The following is a 22489-nucleotide window of genomic DNA, read 5'->3' as shown; positions in this document are numbered from 1 at the left end:
AGCTGAAGAAGCTTACGAGCCCAGCACCAAAACTGCATCCCTGCCCTGTTCCTGGCAGTGAGACACAAGCCCGACCTCCTCAGAGAGACAGCGATTTGAATATTTACCGGGCTCCCAAGCTTCTGCCTTTTGACCCTTAACTGTTTGCTGTGAACCTGAACTGCGGGTTAAGTAGGGGAGGGGAAAGGGATATGCTCTGGAGCGCAGAGGCTTGGGAGAGCTGTTGGTGCTGTTTATCGATGGCCGGTGAGAACGGCCACGCGGGGAGATAATGAGCCAATAAGGCCGAGAGGAAAGCAGGAAGGAAGGGAGAGCGACTGTCCTCTCCCATGTCTCTGATCACTTATTCAGCCTGTCTAATCCAATCATACACACAGAGCTAATGTAAGAATGTGTGCGCCTCTAACTCTGCAGGTCAATATTTATTGCCTCACTGGTGCTAAAGTGTCCTCACTGTGCTTCTTAGCTTCTACACCTGTTTGTTTTGAGGCCAACACCACCTGTTAAACAGACATCAGCGATGATATGAAGCAGCGACTCACCAGGAACCATTCCAGCAAGCGTGGAGGTTGGGTAGCTGCCCTGGCCTGTGGGGGGAACGTGGGGGGGGTACCCAGGTAAGGTTGTGTTGGCCATATCCCGACCTGGAGAGACAAAGCAAAACAAAGAGGAAAAACACATCATCAGTAAGAAACCCCTTAACTTAGAGAGAGTTTAGTGACAGTGTGATTAATAGACCAGTCCTGAAGCTGCTCTTCAGAAAGTGACTTATAAGATTTTATTAAATTCCATGTTTATTTTATTGTTTTAGTTTTATTTTAGAACTAGAAACTGCATTACAATAAAACTATTTGAATAGAATACCCATCTCTAAGTTCTTCAATCAAAAGCAGTGGTTTTCAGGGTGTTACCTATTACTCTACATACTGCATTATATTATTGGCTCATTGAAATCTGATACATGTAATATAAGCAATGTTTACATATTGTAGCAAGTAGAGACACAGCTAATGCTTCCTACTTTATAGACTGCTGGTTAGTTAAATCTGTAAAAACATATTTCATAACCTGTCTATGTTGATATATAACATATAAGAAACCATAGGTTTCAAGTAAATGGAGTAAAAATATCATGTGGTAGAGGTATCCATTTCTGGACTTAAATGCTGTACTTGACTAATTGTACTCAGTTACTTTAGATCTGTTTTTAGTGTTCAGTTCCAAAATGCAAAGCAGCTCCTGTAAACATACAACATCTCCATCATGCCGGATTTCACAGACAAAAACCTGCTGCTCACATTGTCGACATCATGACTCATCACCACCACCGCAAGTCAGTCAGCACAACAGCTCCATTTTCACTGCGGTTTAGACACACTCGATCTTCCCCGGCCGAACGTTTCAGAGAACACGCTGTCATTTCAACCTGTTACTTAACACCAGAGAGCCTCAGTCCGCCTCTGTAACAGGTGAAATAAAACAGCTGGTGTTTCTGCAGGAAGTAGGACTGTGGTAGACCGTTCAAACTTTTACTGGATCCCATAAGGCTTTGCTGTCTTTGCTGTGGCTGTAAAGGCAGAGCATGCAGGCCCCTCTGCTGAGCGTCGCCCATCTGCAGATATTCAGCTCTGTAATTGGGAGTGACAGCTGGGTTGTCCTCACTGGCCACAGGGACGTTTGGACTACGGCACGTAACCCCAATCTGCAGCAGGGGCCAGGGCAGGAGAGGCCCCAGCTATATTGTCAGCTGTGAGGGCCACTCGGACTCAAAGGGAAAATCACCTCCCACCGGAGCCTTAATGAGGAATGCATCATAACACTACAAAACAACTGTTGTCCGTGTTGTTGCGTTTACAGATAAAGTTCAGGGAAACAGAGCCACTCTCAACAACCTACAGCAAAAAATGTTATTGTGGTGAATCCAGAATAATATATACTTTCTGCATCTTTTAACATCAGCATAGCCACAAGTACTTTTTAATTTTTCATCACAAGATCAGGATGAATGTGATTTTCTTTTTAACTGATTTTAACAATAATCTTTTATTGCATTTTAACTAGATGTGTATATTCTTTTATAGTGTGCGACAGTTGTTTGTTTTTATTGTTCTAACAATGTTTTTGTGCTGCTTGCTTTGCCAGGCTGCTCTCTCATTAGAGATGTTAATTTCAAACCTTTAACCTGGTTAAATAAAGGAAAGTAAATGAAAATGAAGTTACGGCATTTATGCACCTGCTAGAGAAAAATACCTCCCAATACAAAACACCCGTTATCTGTCCGGATATCGAAAATTGGATCGTGAACCCAGTTAGCATTGCTAATGAGAGTGTAACCACGGGAAGTTTCACAGACAGACTAAAGAAAAATCAACCGTCTACATGTACAATATCATGAACAATTTATTTATTTAGGGGTGAATGAAGGAGCCCTCTGGGAAATGAAGTACCTGCTGCTAGAGGCAGGCAGGCATGCTGACTGCAGTGGGGGCCACGGGGGCCACAAGAAGTAAAACTGGTGGTGAATCTGGTGAAGAAGCAGAGTGGCAGGCCTGGAGGTCATGTCCGCCAGGGTGGAGGAGGAGGAGGAGGAGGAGGAGGAGGAGGAGGAAGAAGTGGGGCTGAAAGTAACTACAGTAGCTTCATATGGCTCTTTCTTAATGTGGTGTGATGGTGGCTGGAGGAAAGCCTATGAGATTACAGCTTTATGCCTGTCTGTATATACCACATATGGACACAGACATAAAGGTATATGCATAACAGGGAAAATCATGTCAATAGGAGAAGTGACATTATGTTATTACACTGTTGTTGGAATCTAAAATCATCTACTAACACATTTGACATTTCAGAGAGACGGTCCATGGAATCAGGACCTGATTTTGTCACTTTGTAGAATTTAAGTTTTAGATATTCTCTGCGGTGGTGGAAAGTTGTGTATTTACTTAAGCACAGTACTACACAGTTTTTTTTTTCCCTTAACCTTTACTCCACTACATGATTTTACATTCAAAGCATGTTGAATGATCTCCTAATAGAAAATGAAGCATTATTGTAGGTTTGTACATTTTAAATCACATGTCATACAAATTCAATAACTTGCCATATACTGTGTATAATAACATACTGCTCTAAAAAGGGATTTGATTGTAATAAGGTATTTTTCACTGTGGTTTCTGGTTTTACTTGTGTAAATGATCTGACCATTACTTCCATCATTGGAAATTGTTTGTTTGTTTTGTTTTTTTTTTTCTTCTTCTGCATCAGAAAATGTGCCCTCTACTTCAGTAACATCACCACTTTGCTGTTGTCAAGAATTATCACTTGTGTGTGGAGCAGCTCCTAGATTTGTCTCTTCGTGACATAATCGTCTGTCAGTCAGCGAGTTCAACTACGGAGATTTATTCAAAATATCCCACAAAATAAACCGTAACGCTTTAACGTGACTGGAAATGCCTGTGGAGAATCCGTTTTGCATTGAATTCTCCCTTAAGACTCATGTCAAAACAAGAACATTTCCATTTGTGATCTTAAATTATATGATAAAGAAACAATTCAGTCTTTTGCTGAACAGCTGTTCTCTATTATTTGCAAATCTCAGCACCGGTCGACGTATTGTGTGAGGACCTTGTGAGATGTGTCTTTTTGGTTGAAGCGCTTGAGACCCGAGGGCTGTGGCGTTAAAGAGCTTTACAGAGAAGAGTGAGGTCATGTCGGACCTTTCATTTATAATAAGAATTAGTCAGCCACAAGCCAGTGCACATAAGTCAAAGGGAGCCGTGGGAGTACTGCAGGTGGGGGGTCCAGCAGGGGTGAAGCCATTGTGTGTGTGAGTGTGTGTGTGTGTGTGTGTGTGTGAGAGAGAGAGACAGAGAGAGTGTGTGTGTGTAGACACTGGTAACTATTGTCTAACTGTCTCAGCAAACACTGACCCAATCTTTTCTTCATTGTGATTACTGCGGCTACAGCAGCCGTACATGACTTATAAAAGTAAATACTCTTATCTCTTCATTAACTCGCTTCAAAGAGATGAAATACATAGAGAGCAAAGGGTCCCTGTCTTTATGACACAGAATCACAGTAACATCTAGTTTAATTTCTTCAACGTGTGGCAAAGCCCTAATGCCACAAAGGTATTTTCCACCTTGAAAGCTAAACCAATCTCACCTTTTCTCTCCTTTTCAATCTTATGTTTCACTGGTGTAACTGATCGGTTCTGAGGCTGTAAATACACATAACCATATATAGAGACTCTCATACACCAAACTCCATTAAGATTTGTGTAGATTTAAATGCCACTGTTGCAGAAGGTTAATAAAGTGACTAAGAAACTCTATTTAATGTGGGTTGGTCACTTAAAACCAATACCTGATCAATATTAGTCCTGATACTGATCCAGCTGCATCGGATCAATATTTTCAACTTAACCCTCATTGGAGACTTCAACCTTCATCCTAACTTTAAAAAGCAACAACAAGGCACAACAATTTGTTTTTGTTTGCTTTTTTTTGGTGTTTGTTAGACGAGTGAAAATCCTGTAGCAAAAAAGCAAAATTTAATATTAAACTATAGGAAAGCAAACAACAACTGGTGAAGGCCAGTTAAGTTTTCTTAAAGGTTTGTATAACCCAATAATAATAATAATAATAATGAATACATGTGAATGCCAGTATAGTGTTTACCATCAGCTTCTTCTGTCACATGATGACTCTGATGATAATAACAGCCTCTGTTGGGTCCTGGTTTTGTATATTCCAGGATACAGTTGGCAGTGACTGCCAGCAGCTCTGTGACTGTTGCTTTATGTCCCCTTTAAAGCCCTCTTTCAGAGAAGCGCCGGTTCGGAGAACTCTCTGTACAGCAATGATAGCCTCATTAGCTGCTTCCTAGGCTTTGTTGTTTTTACAACAGAGATGTGTGTCCAGATTCTCATTAAAAGATGGGCTTCTTTATATTGTCTGCTTCCTCTGACAGTCCCCTTAGATTGAACGCCAGCAAATCAAGCTATTTATTTTTCCCCTGCCCTCTTTTCTTTCCCTGCGAAAATCAATTCAAAGATTTTTGTTTTTTGCTGCTACAAAAGCCTGTTGATTTCTGCCTTAATTTGTAACTGGGAATGTGGCTGGGGATACAGTAGCTCCAGCTTTCAGCGGGTCAGAAATATCTGGGTTTTTTTTTTACAGACAGGATTGTCTGAGTCTTGAGCTTTTGCAGGTATTGAGTGCTGCTGGTAATTTTATTGATTTGAATCGTTCATGTTTAACTACTTTACCTCTGAAAAAACTTTTTTGTCAACTCTTAATTATACTGTATAAGATTCATGTGTTTATCTCAACCCACAGCGTGACAAGAAACATTATGCGTTCCCATCAACTCAGTTTCTTCAAACACAGACAGAAAAGCAGGGTGACCTTCTCTTTATCTGGCACAGAAACAAAGTCATTTGTGAACGACTCTTTTGCTTGCAAGAGTATTAAATTTAGCATGACAGGGACACCTTCATGTTTGCTACAACAACAACCAAAAATCTTTGACCTCCATTTTCCAGGCTATATGCAGAATGGGGCAATTTATCACAAGCCAAAAAATCTCAGCACCCTAATTAATTACAACTAAGTAAAGAATGTTTGGAGAGCCAAATTGCTTTAATTCCCCAAACACCGGCTGAAAGTCATTCATTATCAAATGTGTGCTCAAAGGTTAGTTTGCTTTTGTGAAGACGAAATAAGCATTAATTTCGGCGCCTGAGCCTGTATTTCCCCCCTGTGGGAAGACGGGCGAGCGGTTTGTCATGGGGCCACACGTCACTGACGGCAGGTTCGCTGTCTGATCGTTGCTCGCTGCTCACTGGACAACAGCAGGGCTTGATACTTTCTGTGTAGTTCACCCTGAGAGCGCTCGCTCACTTTAATTGAATTTTAAGTGCGGATGGTTGTGTTTGCTGGGTGAAGTTTTGTTTGGAGGAATAACAGGAGGGGATAAAGGAGTGTACAGAGGCAGATGCTTGAGGAGGAGAGGTGTCATTGACACAGGGGCTTTGAGCCTTTGGAGGCCTCCATTAACAGGCCCAGCGGGGAATATGTTTAAAGAGTCCTCAGTATGCAGTCATTGAGTGGAGAAGTGTAAAACTCCCACTGAAAGCTCAGGGGAATCCAGCCAGTGCTTGAAGAGGCTTCTCAAGTCTGAAGTGCCATCAAGAAAACAGGTGGGCTCTGACTAATTTCAGGAAAAATACAGAGACTCTCTATATAGAAATAGTGGACAATCGGCCGTATCGAGGCCATCTCTCCATTTATTTCTCAAAATACACAAAAAAGTTCCGAGCTCCTCCTTCTGCTATTCATAAATTCACCCACAGCCCACACTATTTGAATTTCAAGCAGTTCGAATGAACAAGAATAAGAAGCACTTGAGATGAAATCCATCTCTCGAAGGGAATTCATCAAAGAAATTACTTCCCATATCAACAATAGAAATTACCTCACAATGTGCAATTGTCCTATCCACATATTCATGGAACCCTTTGGTGTTTTTATGGGGTAAGAGGGACTATTTAGCAGGTAATACAGCATTAATGTGGAGGAGAGGGAGAGAGAAAAAAACTGTTTTAATGGAAGTGGCTTCTTGCCTCTGAATTTCGATGATGTGCACAATGCCCTTAAATCCCTTTCTTATTTGAGCCTGCTTTGCAGGTACTTTTGAGCCTTAATAGGATAAGCAGAGGACACAATAGATTTCTATCTCTCAAGTCTTTCAGTTCACTGAGAATCCCGATCTCTGGCAAAGAGCACTTCATGAATCATTCATTTTTAATAGATTATGCAAATTCCAGGACATAAAATCAACAAGATCAATAACTGCAGGCGTTTTAATTGGTGTTCGAAAACATTTTAAGGATGAACATAATCTCCAGTTCTTTCCCCCGTAAAGACACAATTAATTTGAAATTGGATCTCAGCCTAAATACTGCAGATAATTTAGTACTTTTTGCCAGGCTTAAAATTCCTCTGGTAGGCTTATCGCTGGCAAGTAAACTGTAATACTCAGCCATTAGAGAGACCACACACCTGAATATTACCTATTATCCACACAGGCAGCCACTGAGGGAAAACCAAGCAGAGAAGCCACTAACCAAATACTAATTACCAAGTGGAAGTCAGAGTGATGTTTGTTCCATTAGTTTGACCTCTGAATGCTTTATTTCTCTGCCTCCAGTGAGATCTACCAACAGAAAAGGGCACAGAATAAACGTATTTGCTGATACAAAAGCAACTAATGTGCTTCTCATGTGCAAACACACACACACACACACACACACACTGCAGCACACTGATATACATACAATCCCATCTTTCTTCCTCTACATGTCTCTTTGCACCTGCAACGCACTAAGTAAGGAGACCCCCTCTGCAGAGACCATCTAAAATATCCCAGGTGCAAACAAAGCCGTCTGCAGAGCCAGGCCTGCTTTCTGCGCGGCCATCAGTGCACAAAGGACAAACACACACCTTTCTTCTCAGGAGGCCTGCCTTACAGGGGAAAACTACCTCCCACATATTAATGAGAAAAGGGCTCTTTATTTTCTCGTAAGACTGCTTGGCCATCATTTGAGAAGGGGGGCTGCTGCAATTTTCAATCACCCTGTCCTCCCCCATGCAGAACCCCGTTGCCTTTGATGGCTGCTGCATAATTATATGAATTTTAATAAAAGCTCTGTATATTAATCTCAGGCCTCCGACAGTCATCGTAAACTTTCAGTAAACTTAACCTTCTTCTTGGTAATAACACGGCAACAACGAAACAATATTTCAATTAGCCAGGCAGTCATTAACTGTGACAAGGAGAGGAGACGAAGTGGAGGGGGGGGGGGGGGGGGGGGGGGGCAGAGAGGGAGAGAAAGATAGGAGGGTGAAATAAATGATCATGGTGTTAGAGTTAGGCGGCAGAAATGCCAGAGCGTATTTACCGAGGCACATTACTCGTGCTTTGAGACACACAAACTGTCTCCCGGCGAACAAATCACAGGAGCAACACAGCAGCAGCAGCCAACAAGCAGCCAGTCCTGCATGGTGGCTTTTTTTTTTTTTTTTTTCTTGCAAGACCTTGCTCTGATACACACTCATAGTTCTGATGTGCTGACACCCAAAGGTCCTTGTCCAGCGGTGACTGAACACCTCACCCCCCACCCCACACACACACCCACCTCTACCCAGTCTTTCTCATCGTCCTGCTTGCTCAGCAAAAAAAAAAAAAAAAAAAAAAAAAAAAAGAACCAGACGGACGACAGCTGCTAAGCTTTTATCGCATCATCGTACCACCTTTTCAGCTCAGAGTGAAATGGTATTAAAAAAGTCCTCACACTTAACTTTTTGGTTTTGCTTTTATTTTCACACATTTTTTTGGTTTGTCAATTGCACAAGCATGCTCAGTATTGTTTTCCTTTACAGTATTCTTCAAAACCCCTCAGCTGAAGCTGTGGCCTGGCAGCATAAAGGCGTACTGTATGGCACTTGATCTTACCTACAGGGTAGCTTTGCGACACGCTGGGGCCCAGGTCTGGGTTGGTGCTAGAGGATAAACTGGGCTTGACTTCGTCCAGGCTGGAATTCAGGGCAGGGAGCGAGTACTCATTAGCCTGGGAAAAGGACAGTTGAGTCATTACACAACCAAACAATACCTAGATGGAAATCCTCCCTTCTCCTCCTCCATTAAGCGCTCCACACAGGCCTGTGCGAGTATAAATTTGTATGAGAGCATTGTGTGTGTGTGTGTGTGTGTGTGTGTGTGTTCAAGCTGCAGGGTGGCAGTTCAAGCATATCATGAATGTATTTTGGTATTGTCTGAGAGGAAGTGGGATTTTGAGATGAGTGAAAAGCCAAGGCGTCAGCTGGCCCTTTGTGCTTGACTGCAGTCCTACCCCTGATCAGCCAAGGGAGAAAGCAGTTCTGCTTTGTTACAGGCACACCATGTGGTCCTGTTTGAGAGACACCATTCACCTTTTCTTTCTTTTTCTTTTTCTTTTTGCTTTTTTCTGCTTTTTGCTTTTAATGTGGAGTCTAAACCACCTTTAAATTTCATTACCTCTTATCTCCGAATCACTTGTTCAACTTTGTGCTTTTTGTTACTGTTTAACTGGTTGAGGTTTTGCTGCTTGTGTGCGTTCAGATGTTGTGTTAAAGGACTAGTTCACCCAAAGCACAAAAAAAACACACACACAAAAACTCCATCTTGCCATGCAGATCAGTTTGGGTTTGTGTGCCAAAGTTTTGAGATATCCACCTCTGAACCCTCCATCTCAACCCTCATTAAAATTCCTACATTTGAGCTGCTTTAATTTTTCAAAAAAAAGTAGCAGGTCTCAGTATCATTTGAAATATTTACCTGAGTACCAATACCAATATCATCCTTTTTTATTATCTTACCATTTTTCTACAACCCCTTTTTCTTTACCTCACAGAAGAAGCCGCATGCCTCCAGCGTTTGATACTTTTCTAAACAAAGCTGTAAACCAAAATAAACCACAGTCTAAAACGAGCATAATCATGATTGAAATCAGTAAATGAATCTGTAAACAAGACTGAATATCTCCAGGCCTTTGATGCCATTGGTAACTGTTAGTTTCACTTGCTACCAAAATAGTATTGAAGTTTGAAGCAAAGCCTTTTAATGGCAGCTTCTCCTTCCAGAAACAATAGCTGCTCCGGATAATCCCTGTGTAATGTTTTCATAGGGACTATTTCTTCAGCAGAAAGAAGTTCCGGTAAAAAATGTTTGACAGCAAAAATCTGTGGATTATCCAGAGTAGCTGTGTCTGGAAATAAAAAAAAACATCAGTGATTTGAGTTCCACTAACAAAAAAATACCCTTCACCTCTGTTACACTGAGGTAGAGGCAGAAATCCTGTCAAAAAACCTCAGCAGATAAAAATATCTTTTTGTAATTTGGGTGAACCGATCATTTAATTTTCAGTGTAATTGAAAATAATCTCTTCCCGGCTTGTCTTTCATCGTCATGTTTCCTTTTGTAAATCTGCTAAAAGACACTCATGACAGATGTTAGCAGGTTTTTTTTTTTAATGAGATGAGACTTCCGGAGTCTGAGTGTTGACAATGTTTGTCCAAAGCCCAGTGTGAGCCTGAGTGGCTCAGTGGGCCGCGCTCCCACAGGGGGACGCCTGTGACCCTGCTCTTGTCTGCCACTATCACCGATAAACTCTAATTGTCTGCTACAACTGTTCACTGGCACAATGTCGGATGTTTTCCTCTATTCTCGGAGGCTTCAGACGCCAAACAGACGTTTTATCATGCAGATAAAGGGCAGGAGGGGGAAAACTGAAAAGATAGGTCTGAAAGGGATGACCAAATGGCTAGCAGAAGTGTGGGAGGGGTGAATCCATTGAGTTTTGCATCTCCAGAATGGGTTTTTAATGCCTCGCTACAGAACCCAGACACTGGCTAATAGGGCCACATTTTCCAGAAAAAAACGCGAGGCTCCCTTGAAAGGGAAAGTGCTCTGATTAATACTGCATTAAATTAAAGCTGATTTTTCTGGACTGTTCCTGGCCTCCTTTCTTTTTTTTTCTTCTTCACTTGCACCCCCCCCCCCCCCCCCTTTTTTTTTTTTTTTTAGCCTAACCCTTTTCCCTCTGCCTTTTAATACTCTCCCTGACGTTCTTTGTGATTGCAAGTCATTTCCAATTCGTTTTGGTATTGATCTTCCAGTAGAAATCAGTTTTGTAATTAGCTGCAAATTAGGCCCTCTTCTGGAGGTGAGGCCTGTCCCACTGATTTATCACCTGCGTAATTCGCCCCGATTGGAGAGAAATTAAAATGAACTCAATTAGGCGACTGCTTTTGCTTTATGGGTCCAACTTGTAGTTTGGTGGGAGAAATTAATAGTCTCTTGTTGTTTAATGGTATAATGAAAGTAAATAAAGGTTATCCATTGTAATAAGCCCAGAGCTTTTAATAAGCAGTGGTTTCTGGCTGTCGTTTTGGTGTGTGTGTGTGTGTGTGTGTGTGGGGGGGGGGCAGTTTCCCCAAATGCCTCCTAATTTTTGAAATGAGGATGGATGGCGACTGTGGTTTTAATATCACAGAGAGTGTTTTCATGCATCCACTTCAAAGGTAGCTTTCATTAAACATCAAGATATGACACAGGATTGGAAAAATAAACGACAAAAGGTGAGAAGCAGCAGTTGAATAACACAGCAGAAATGAAGAGAAATCTAGGTATTGATTAATTTCATGTTGCCTTACTGTTATTCTCAATTACAGGGGATGCAAGGGATGTGTTTTTCATCACAAAATCAATAATGTGTGGGAGTTTTCCTTGTGATCCCTCTAGCATTATACACGCTGGGTTGTAATCCAGTGCTTGGCCATCTCAGACATTTGTTTAATTGGCTTTTGTTTCTGAAGATGGTTTGGGAATATTTGTGACAAAGGTGTTTTTTTTTTTTTTTGTGCGCTTGATTCAGCATCACATGCACATTTTGGGGTGTTTTGGTGTATGTGAAGAAACAGTGGTGAGCTGCAGTGCTACTAACCTGCTCAGGTTTGATATGCTCCGATGTAGGGAAGACGTCAGGGTACGAGGGGCGTTCAAAGACCCGGTCCAACGCTTCCAGCTGCTGCTGAGTGAAGGCATCTGCCCTCAGGTGTTTCCGTAAACTCTCCACACTACCCTGAGAATCACTGTTTGGGCCAGAACCATCTGAACCATCTACAAGAAGAAAGAGCAACAATCGAGACACTGACCCCGGGAAGCTGGCCTTTACTTCAAGCTATGCACTTTATATTCCCCTCATGTTTTTTCTGTACCGTCTCTGTGGGGGATCTGAGGAGGACAGAAAAGGATGGAGTGCAGCTTTTTCTGCACCTTAATGGCTGTAGTGAGCCACTGGCTACATCACACAGGCTTTTTTCCCTGAACCCCCCCAACCCCACAGTATTAACACCATCATGATCTGAAAGCCCTCTGGTAATTGATGGATTACCATCACTTGCAAATATATACATGTTGTGGCAAGCATGTATACTAATGAAAGCAGCAGCTAGCCTATTATAGCCCCTTCTCTCTCCAGCCAGAGGATTTTTTTTCTTCTTCTACTGCTTGCTGAATTCAAGAGCAGCTTTTTTTTTTTTTTTTTTAAAGCGCAATTTCCCTTTCACAATTCAAAACTACTTTCATTCTCTGCGAGTGTGTGGTTCCATTTGGAAACAGCGGCGGAGGACAAGAGGCTGAATAAAATCGTACAGTCTAGTTTAATCATCCTGCTCTCCAAACACAGGAATTTTCTCCTGACTCCTGACCTGATTACCCAACTGTTGGGGAGAAGGATGCCTTAGCTTTTCCCGTTGTCACTTGTGTGCAAGGCTGGTAAAGCCTTTACAGACTATTCTACCATACCTCCCTCCCTCCCTTTTTTCCTCCCTCCTTCTCCATCACCCCCTCCACCTCTCCTGGCTGCAGTGGCTGTGTCTGTAGGTCTCCTCCCCGGATCCCACAAAGCTTCAGCTCCCTTACAAATCTGTCATTCTAAATTTGCGGCAGATTATGTTCTCCCCTCAGTGGGAGAGTGGTGATATATGATATGCAAGGCCCCTATTGATTGCCTGATCTGGTGGCAAGAGGGAGCTGAAATGAACTTGAAATGAACATCATGCCTCAACTCATTGTGCGTATAATACTCTACTTAATCCCACATTTTTCTCTGCCATGGAATTCAATTGATCAATCATGTCTGTGTGATAGTACCATTTGGGAGGGTTATTGCCATTCTATTCTGCTGCTTGACCTTTTTTCACAGGCTGAGGCCACAGGATGAACCCGACTCTCGTGTGAAGAGCTGAAGGAGCCATAAAAGAGAGTGTGAGCAGGTGCCTCTGTGTGTGTGTGTGTGTGTCCAAGCACTTGCAGGTGTGTGTAACCTCAAATTGTGCTGATAGTAATAAATTAGTTATGAGTTCCCAAACAATATCTTGTAACTATTCTATTTTCGCTTCAGTAGGACTTATTTACAAGCAATGCACGATCAGATGCACTGGATCATTATCGGTGCCAATACTGAGCTTATTAACTGGATTGGATATCGGTCACGAGTTTCTTTGTCTATGTCGTTATAAAAATCAAAGGTTTCGGCTTTCATTTGCATTCATTCAGTCATTGCGGGCTACTGAATCCATTTTCACTGGCACAGCAAACCTTGTCCTCATGTTACCTTACATATATTCCAGTGAGTTTCACACAGATGTTTACAGATGTTAAATATTTTATGAAAGAGAGATCACCAGTAGCAGATTGGTACTTTGTAAGATCGCCAAAGATCCCAATTATTTACCCCCTAAAAGTGTCATCTATTGTGTCGTTTAGCCTGTTAAACGCTTGATTTTTTTTTACCCTTTAAGTTTCCTTGCATTTAGGGGAAAAATATTTTCCGCACTTTATCACAGTATCCCCAGGCGAAACCAATTTCCATATAGCAAGCAGAGAAAATTCTCATACTTCCCACATGCCTGTAAAATCACTTAGAAATTCACTGGATTAGCTCAAAAAAGCTTAAAATGGCTTATTTCATAGTTTCCAGACAGATGATATTGTAAAGATGATATGGTTTTCACCAGACGGTTACATGTATTCTGTATCCACTTGTCCCAACTTTTTCATGAAGCTATATTTGCTCATACTGAGTGATACAATCAAACCCAAGATGTTGTGTTTTTTACACAGTGGCTGGATCAAACTGAACATATTCTAGATGTTTTGTAAATTTAGCAAAGATCACAAGATCCTCAGAAAACATTTTGTGGTTTTGAACGAGGCTTGACCAGTTTTTAAAGATGGAAATTTGATATTCGCTTTCTTGTGAAGATGAGAAGGTCGACATCACTCTTATGTCTGTCAGGAGGGGGTTAGTTTAGCTTAGCATATAGACTTGAAACGGGGAGAAACTGCTAGCCTGGCTGTGTCGAAAGGAAGAAAAATCTGCCTCCCAGCACTTCTTAAACTCACTAATTACCACACTGTGTCTTGTTTTATTTGTTGACCAGAGCAAAAACCTGATTATAAAAGCAGCATTGTGGTTTCACAGTGAGTTGTGTTCCCCTGTTTCCAGTCCTGATGCTAAAAAGCTACCTCTTCTTGCTGTAGCTTCATATTTAATAGTCTCAGCATGAAAATGTATTTCCCAAGATTCATCCTAATTAATCAGATCTGTGACTCGTCTCCACGTTCAGGTGAATATTCAGCAGGTTCTCTGGGCCTCACCTACTGGAGCTGCTGCTTGTCACTTTATCAAACTCAATTGTTCTCTTTGCTACCAAAGCAAATAGAGTCATTAATTACTTTCCATCAGCCGTCCCGAGCCACAACACCTGATCAATACCCCCCCCCCCCACCCCACCCCCAACATATTTGTCATTCACCACTGTGGAATACACTTCCCACACACAAGACAACCCATCCTGGGTCAACCTACACACTCTTCCTCCCACTCAGGCTGAGGACAGTCCCATCTGCCCTCCCAGCTACTGATTCCCGTCTGACAAATCAGCGACGACTGTGTTTTGGTGCTGAAGATGATTCTGACGACATTTTTCAGCCGTGTCTTTGCGCTTTTGTTAAGGAGCATAAATCGATTTCATGTATCTTTTATTATTTTCTGGTTGGTATTCCCAAGGAAAAAACAATAGCAAATTCCCAAAGATGACATGTTTACGTTCAAGTGACAGCGTCCTCTAGTGGATGTAGAAATTATGACTCCTGTCAATCAGGAGCCACAGAGGAGCTAGTGCAATATTGTTATTGAGCCACAAATTGTCAACAAAGTGTTGGACTCTGTCACAGAAGATTGTCGATCATTAACTGTTTCCTGGCGACAGTCGACGATTCTTTCCTTTTAACCACGACTGCCGTCATTCCCTGACCTTAACCGCCATGATGTTGAAGATCCCCTTACATCTGGGAAGTAGTAACCTTAGTAAACCTAACCAAGTCGTTTTGTTTGTTTTTTTTGTTGCAGGTAATACTAGAAAAGAACTGGTTCATACGATGTGTTGTCCAACGACGTTAGAAACGGAAAGTTCACATTTTCCGATACTTTTTCCTGCAGGGCATTCATGGTGTTGCAACTGGTTGTTGACATGAAAAGTAGTTGTGTAAGAAATGGAAAAGAGAGCTGGAGAGAAGAAATTGTCTCTGAAGCTTTTTGAAAATCTGAGAAACACTGATGAAGAAGCTTAAACCAAACCAAACCGTAACCAGAGCTGTGCAAGATCAGGGAACTGAAAGATTTTTTTTACTACAAGTGATGGGCTAACACATGGAAACACTATTTGTAGGTAAAGTTTCTGTTTGCATTTTTTCAAACTTGGCAGAAAAAGCTGATGTCATGTATTTTTATGCACTATAAGAGAATTAGCAGCTGAATCTTGATTGATCGATTGAGTTGTTGGGTTGCTCAGTGGGGTGACGAAGAGACACCACTGTCAGTCAAGTTTGATCAAACCTCACCAGCAGGATCCTGATGAAGCAGATCTTATGTGTTCAACTTTTTACAACTTTAACTTAGATTTTTGTTTATTTAGTGACAAAGGTTTATAGTTGTTGAGAAGTACTAGTTTTCAGGTGCTTTAAAGAGTGTATAAGCACTTTTCATCACTACAAGTCAGATCCAGTATTTGGACATTTCCAAATCTGCCCATTATGCAGCGGTGATACTAATCTTTGACCACAGTGGCTTTGTTGGTGCGTTACATGCTTGTCCCGCTCTGTGGTTGTGTATTGATCACTGGGGTTGAGTGTATTCATCTTGACATCAGTCTGTATTAACACTCCGGTAACGAGGGAGCAGCCTCTATCAGATCAGATAACCAGCTCTATAAAGCAGACTCCTCTCTGCGGGTTTGGCACCCAGAGGTCGCGACCCCAAGCAGGGGGCTTTAGCCAATGCAACTCTGGGTCTGGGAGCGAGTCTGAGTGACTGCCCGCTCAACAAAAACACAACAGTTATTATGATTGAAGTGCAGATTGAGCATGAATAGTAGCTTTTTCTGAAAGTCTGACTCTAATAGAGGAAGAGAATGATTTCAGAATAAAAGTTGAAACTCTTTCATGCAATGAAAATGGAGTTTCTGAGTTTTTGTTAGAGGCATGAGGAGTAGAGCTGGCACCTTGAGGTCATGCAAGCCCCCCTAAGAGGAATGAGCTTGCCCCCCCCCCACTCTCTCCCCAAGTCTGCCCCTTGTTTAAATAACATGTCAACATACATACTGCTCTTGTTCCCTTAACACATTGTTATGTATTTCACAATAATACTCCGCTATAATTTCCCGCCTGATTCAATTCCTGGCTAAATGAAATCAAATTAAAACTCATTTGCATCAAATTGGATGAACTCAGCTGCATTTTGTTTTTCTAATTGAATGTTTTGATTATGTAAACTGAAAGGGATTAGAGGGTAAAATTTAGTAGATCAATTGAAAAAAAAATTAACAACAATTTTGGAAATCGATAAATGGAAGAGCTTTCTCCAACTGTAGCCTCTCAAACGTGAGAGTTTGCTGACTCTCTCTGTTCTATATCATTGTAAATTGAATTTTTAGTATTTCCTGATTTTATTACAAACCAAATCGATTAATCAGTTAATTGCAAAAAGTGGGATTCCTCCTAAGATTCAGAGAGGAGCAGTCAGGAAAGACATTAACCTGTGATGTTCCCGAGCTTTTAAAAGCTTTATTAATCTAATTCGGAGGTTGTGCTTAGGTGCTGACATTTTGCTGCTCTCTCAGTTCCTGTGTTTACTCTTCCTCTCCCCCAAAACAGATGCTGATACACAGAGCATGGTGTGACGGCGGCTCGCTCCATCACTCATCTCCATCCACACACATCGGCTCAGTCCTCATGACGCTCAGAGATGAGAAATAATTAATTCAACAGCTACTGAAGCACAGAATCACATCCATTCTAACTGCCACTGGCTATTGTTGTTGGCTCTTGAAATATATGATGATCGTCTTATCACGAAATTTTCTCTCTTGGTATTTCTCTCATAAATCAAGACAGAAAAAAGCCCGACACAAAGCAGGAAAGCGTTCAGAATGGCTGAAATTAAGAATCATCTACAGGTCTGATAGTGCAATTTGTGGCGCCGCTCTGAAAGGACGTGTGATATGACTTTGAAAGACCGGACACACTTCATGGACACTGCATGTTCTCAACAGACCTCCGAGCTTTCTGCTCAGGTCAATTCAGCTCTCTCACACGTTCATTAATAACAAGAACGCGAACAAAAACCTCCATGAAAAGCAGATTTGTACTTAAACATCAGATGCTGTATGAGAGGTTTTTTACGTCGCCCTCGGAGAAGCAGCTAAAGCTTCTCCTTTGTCTTTTCTGAAGCCCACGGTGTCAGAAGCAGTTGAGGGGGGGGGGGGGGGGGGGGGGGGGGGGGTGGCGGAGTTGGGATGCAGGGGTGAGGCGGGTGATGGGTGGGGGGGGGTACTTGGATGTTAATCTGTGAGGTAATAGCTTTTCTCTGCAGAATTGCAAATTCTAATATATGTCACGTTGTAAAATGCGTGGACAGCCGTGGTCACCAAAGACACCATCTCCAGCGGTCCTCTCTCTCTCTCTCTCTCTCTCTCTCTCCCCCCAGTGTCCATCTGCAACAATGGCTGCCAAGTGTAACATGCTACTTTTAATTTACAATAACACGTGACAATAGCAGATTAATGGCTCTTATGACACCTGTGTCCCTGAAGCTCCTCTTGCCGAGACCCAGTGTACATAACGTGTGTCACACTACATTATCTCTACATCCCTCCCGTAATGGGGGACCTTTTTTTAAGGGCACTGCTGACTTGGAAACTTAGGAGCTGTCTGCCTGCTTGGCAGAGAGCCACAGCTACTGCCTAAAACAAATACTCTGGGCTGCACAGCCAATCCATTTCACCAGGGCTTGTGTTGCAAAGGGCCTCCCCTCCCTAACCCTTCCCCTCCTTTCCTTCCCCCTTCCTTCGCTCATTTTTGTTCATGTTTTCAGCCCTTGATAATGACTGCTTGTGCCATAATCATCATGAGGCTTACCAAGTTAAGTAGGGCTCAGGCAAGCTACTGTGCTGTGAGGAAATTTAATCCAAGCATTAACTGACTATAGACTACTGCCTACTGAGCGAAGCAAAATACATCTGAATAGCAAACAAGGCAACACTGAAACACAGACTTGAGCTGAAAAAGATCTGCATTGGAAAAAAATGACCATGAGACACTGAGGTAACTGCACAAACATGGTTTCTTACTTCTAAACTGTTTGATTTCAGAAAAAGGATTTTCCAAATACTGAGGTCTTATATGTGGCTTTCTTGGATCAGAAGTGTTTTTACCTTGTTTGGTTAAAAAAGAAGGACTTACCAGTTAGCTTACGCTTATAGCATGCAGTCATTTCCAGAAATATGTCTCAAGTAGTGACTAATTATGTCATTTTTTTATATAAATGTTACAAAAATGCTTTAATGGAAACAAAGACAGAAGGTCCCAGAAACCGGTTGATGTATTCAGTGGCAAATATGTGATCTATGATCATTCTCTTTCAATAATAAACACCCAACAACAATAATACATGGTTATTTAGCACCCTGCATGCCACAGGTTATGACATCCTGGGGCTGTGGCCTAAATTTCCAAATAAAAGCGCTCACTCTTTTCCTGATTTCCACTAAAATAAAAAGTTAACTCGTTGTTGTAAAAACCTCCACATTCCTAAATGTCTTAAATCACATCTACGGCTCCGTTTTAGAGGACAATGCAGCCAGACACATTTCTTTAAAGTGACCATAAATTTCATTTCATAAATGTTTGTTATTTACAGTTGCATACTTATTTTATTATTGAAACCTGGTATTTTTTTTTTCAGTAGCACACCACCCCCCCAAAAAATTATACTACATAGTTATTTAGTTCCATACACACCACAAGTTATGACATACTGGAGCTATAACTTGAATTCCAAAATAAAAGCACTCAGTATTTTCCTGGTCATGTGATTTCCACCAAAACGTTAACTAATTCATGATTAAAAAGGTTTCAAAACCTCCACAGTCCCTAAAATACTAAGAACATAAGCTACAGTACGTGTCCTAAATGGTAGCTATGCTTCAGTTTCAGACGACACTACCAGTTGCAAAATCTTGAAATTCAGGTGTTTTGTTTGGCAATGTGCACTTCAAGAGAAGACAGCAACAGGACAGTAGTGGCTACAGGCTAACGTCATATGTAATATACTATTCTTACAAATTGTGGCTCGAGGCAAGACATTGCTTTTGCAGCCGTGTGTGTGTGTGTGTGTGTGTGTGTGTGAGGCCAAGGCCCGGGGTTTATGTTTTGGAAAGATAAAGTATCCCTGACCCTGTGTTTCCAGGTAGGCACCAGCCGGCTATTGGGAGAGTATATAAGAACCAAAGCCCCCCCATCCCCCCTCACCCCACTTCATCCTCAGTACAAGTCCTACCAACACACACACGAGCTCACACCACCATCCACACACGCAGCTTTCTTCTCTTTCATCGTACACACTGGCTGAGCACCTAAATCACAGAAATGGCAGCACATCAGGGGAATCATTTGAGACTGAATAGCCATAGAAACATGGCGCTGTCACCTGGGAGACCTCCACAAAACAGGCCAGCTCTCCTCCTCACGCACACATACCTTAGTCCTCTCCATGCCCTTTAATACCTCTTTGCCCTTCAGTAGCAATCTGCATAGAAATGTGTGCATTCTATCATTCAGTGACTAGACATTACACCCTGGCTAATATGAGAGGTCCTCGAACGACTGAAAATGAACCCTTGAAAATACCAGACGTTTGCATTATGCCTCTGCGATTGCATCTCTTACAGGGAAAGACTTGATTATGTCATTTGCCATGTCCACGTCATGCTGGTTTTTATATCTTTGCCAGGAAATCTACCTCTGACAGGTCATTAGTCATCCCTCCCTCCCTGCACGCACATAAAACATCAATTCCACTCAATATCCCGCAAACCCCCGTGCTTCTCAACAAACGCCAGAACAAAGAAGACGCTATGTAAACTGCTGCCGTGCTCTGATTAGCTCTCATTCCGGAGCACTGCAGAAATAAGGCACTCATTCCCCACCCTGTTTGAGATAACTGCCCCTTTTCAGCAGCCACATCATCCCTCCATACTCATACACGCCTCGTAACATGAGTGCATCTGTTTAGCTATTCTCATCAGCTACTTATGTAGTGACATTAAGGAAGCCTATTGCTTACAGAACCAATAATCTATATCGCCTCAGGCCCCCTTATATCCACTAACCTACTACTTCGGCAGCAGTAGAAGTGGAGCCACTTTGGTTGAAAAAAAAAAAAAGCCCTCCACAGAGCTGTAGCGGCTTTCTTGACTGACCTGGGTGGTTGGCTACATCATCTTGACATGTAATTATCTAAAGCCCTTTAATCACTTCCATAAAGATTAATTGCAGGAGACAACAGCGGAGGTCGTGTCTTCAAATCAAAAGACTCCTTGGCAGATTGACACAGCGGTGTAACAGAGTTCAGACCTAGGTGTTTTATAAGGGTCATCTACTGGAACTGAAGCAGGTTTTAATGCCATAATTGCAAGTTCAGCAAAGTGGGTTTTATAGCATAAAGCTCCTTCTTTTTTTTCTTTTTTTTTTTTTTTTTAGGATTTAAAGTATTTTTTCCATGCTAATCTTAAACTGAAGCAGTGTTTTTCTTTCTCCTTACCTTCATCTCTTTTCCTCTTTTCACCGTTGGATCGTGGTATACCCAGAATCCCATTGATGGAGTAGGATCCTGCAGGGTCATTGGAGGCGCTGGTTACAGGCGGAGAGGCTGTGCTTGGTACTGGGAAGGAGAAACAACACATTTAACAATCAGCTTGTATTTAACTTGCTTGTATCTAAGTGCTATGATTCCACGTAATGTTCCTGCTGATGCTGTGGGCTGCAGTGTTACCTATAGTATGACCTGGTGTTGACAGGGATGTCCCATCAGGAGATGGATGGAAAGGCTGCTGGACTTTTGTTCGGATGATCCTGGGGGGACAAAGGAAATGCAGATGTCACTGCTGCTTTTCTATGACCGATTTCTCTTCCTGGAGATTTCCGAACCGCCCTTTAATTTGAGCGCACCGTTCGGTCACTGCAGCTACTATACTAAGATATTGTGTGATTAAGATATCAAACGCAACTCATACGCAGGACGGGATCCGGTCAGTGGTTCTACCTTAAAGGTGAGGTCTGGAGAAAAGTCTTCATTGCACTTTTGGTCTGAGTGATCTTGCAAACAAAGCATGAAATCACATCAATTCACCTCAATGATCAGCTTCACTGACTCTACCTGGCCCACACTAATCAGCAGCCCCCCCACACCCCCGCCTCCCCACCAACTCTCTTTCTCTCTCCCAACCCCACTGTGGAGGGGGCTTCCACCGGGGCCGATCACAGCCCTATAGTAGCCCTCTGCTTCCCAGATCAAACATCTCTGTAGAACCAGCGGCCCCCATGTGCCAATGCGGATGAGGTTGTATTGATTGGGGCTTGGGGAGAAAAAGTTGGGGATTAGTCACACGGGCAAACAGATGCAAATAGAAAGCTATAAATTATATGTGACAGGAAAGCAATAGTTCCTTATTGCCTTGCACAAGCTTACGCCAGCATTAGATTCCTTTAATCTGAATGGCACTTGGGGAGAAAGGGAGCTGTCACAATAATTTGTAAACTTTAAAACTATTCATCACGTATGCCACAAGAGCTATTTTAGAGCACAAGGAAAAGCGGTGAGGACTATAGAGCCTTTTAGGGTTGATTTCTTATCACAGTTCAGATTTTGCTCATTTGTTCTTATATATATATATATATATATATATATATATATATATATATATTTTTGCACATTTTATTTCCAGGGTTTCCAGCACCAGGATTACAATTTCAAACCAAAAATACTACCACTCCTTTTATTTCTGTCCTCTATATTATCCAGAAACACACCAGATGAAACACATCCAACACTGTCACAAACAACAACAACAACAGAAAAAGATAGAACACCCCTTGAAGGCAGAGCTGCCAAACAACAAGCTTTTCCAGAGAGCGCATATTGATGTTTTAATTTTTTTCACTTCTCCCCCATAACAGTTATTCGACCCCTTGACTTGTGTGTGCTACATAAATTCAAAGACTTTATTTGGTATCCATGTTCTTGATATTGAATAAGCAATTTGGGAGAATGAATTAATGGCCTGGCTGTTGCTGAAAATCCCCTGAAGAAATATTAAAATTGCTTTACTTCTGAATCAATAATATCGAGCACCATTGAGGACCCTTTTTTTTATGTCTAGCAGCAGGGTAGCATTACTTGTTGGAGGTGGTGGTGGTGGCCCTGACGTGTACTACAACACTATCTCTGTAGCATTTAATAATGCATGCAGGGGAAAGGTGTTTA

General features: G+C 42.0%; 1 protein-coding gene across 6 annotated transcripts in view; it reads right to left on the bottom strand.

Annotated features, from left to right (window-relative positions):
• Nucleotides 1-22489, bottom strand: part of pax2b (paired box 2b) — a 33143-nt gene that overhangs the window by 4591 nt on the left and 6063 nt on the right. For 5 of the 6 annotated variants that reach the window (XM_071463182.1, XM_071463181.1, XM_071463183.1 and 2 more), the window contains 5 exons: nt 20999-21078; nt 20768-20887; nt 11546-11721; nt 8518-8632; nt 543-644 (listed from right to left, as the gene is read on the bottom strand). In XM_071463182.1, the coding sequence (XP_071319283.1) occupies nt 543-644; nt 8518-8632; nt 11546-11721; nt 20768-20887; nt 20999-21078 (593 nt within the window). The remainder of the gene's footprint in view (nt 1-542; nt 645-8517; nt 8633-11545; nt 11722-20767; nt 20888-20998; nt 21079-22489) is intronic. The other variant, XM_071463184.1, reaches the window with a different exon arrangement.

This window comes from Trachinotus anak, unplaced genomic scaffold (assembly GCF_046630095.1).
Source record: "Trachinotus anak isolate AG129_WGS33_773 ecotype Australia unplaced genomic scaffold, CSIRO_AGI_Tana_v1 ptg000025l, whole genome shotgun sequence".
Taxonomy (NCBI): domain Eukaryota; kingdom Metazoa; phylum Chordata; class Actinopteri; order Carangiformes; family Carangidae; genus Trachinotus; species Trachinotus anak.
This window is presented reverse-complemented; position numbering and strand designations above follow the sequence as displayed.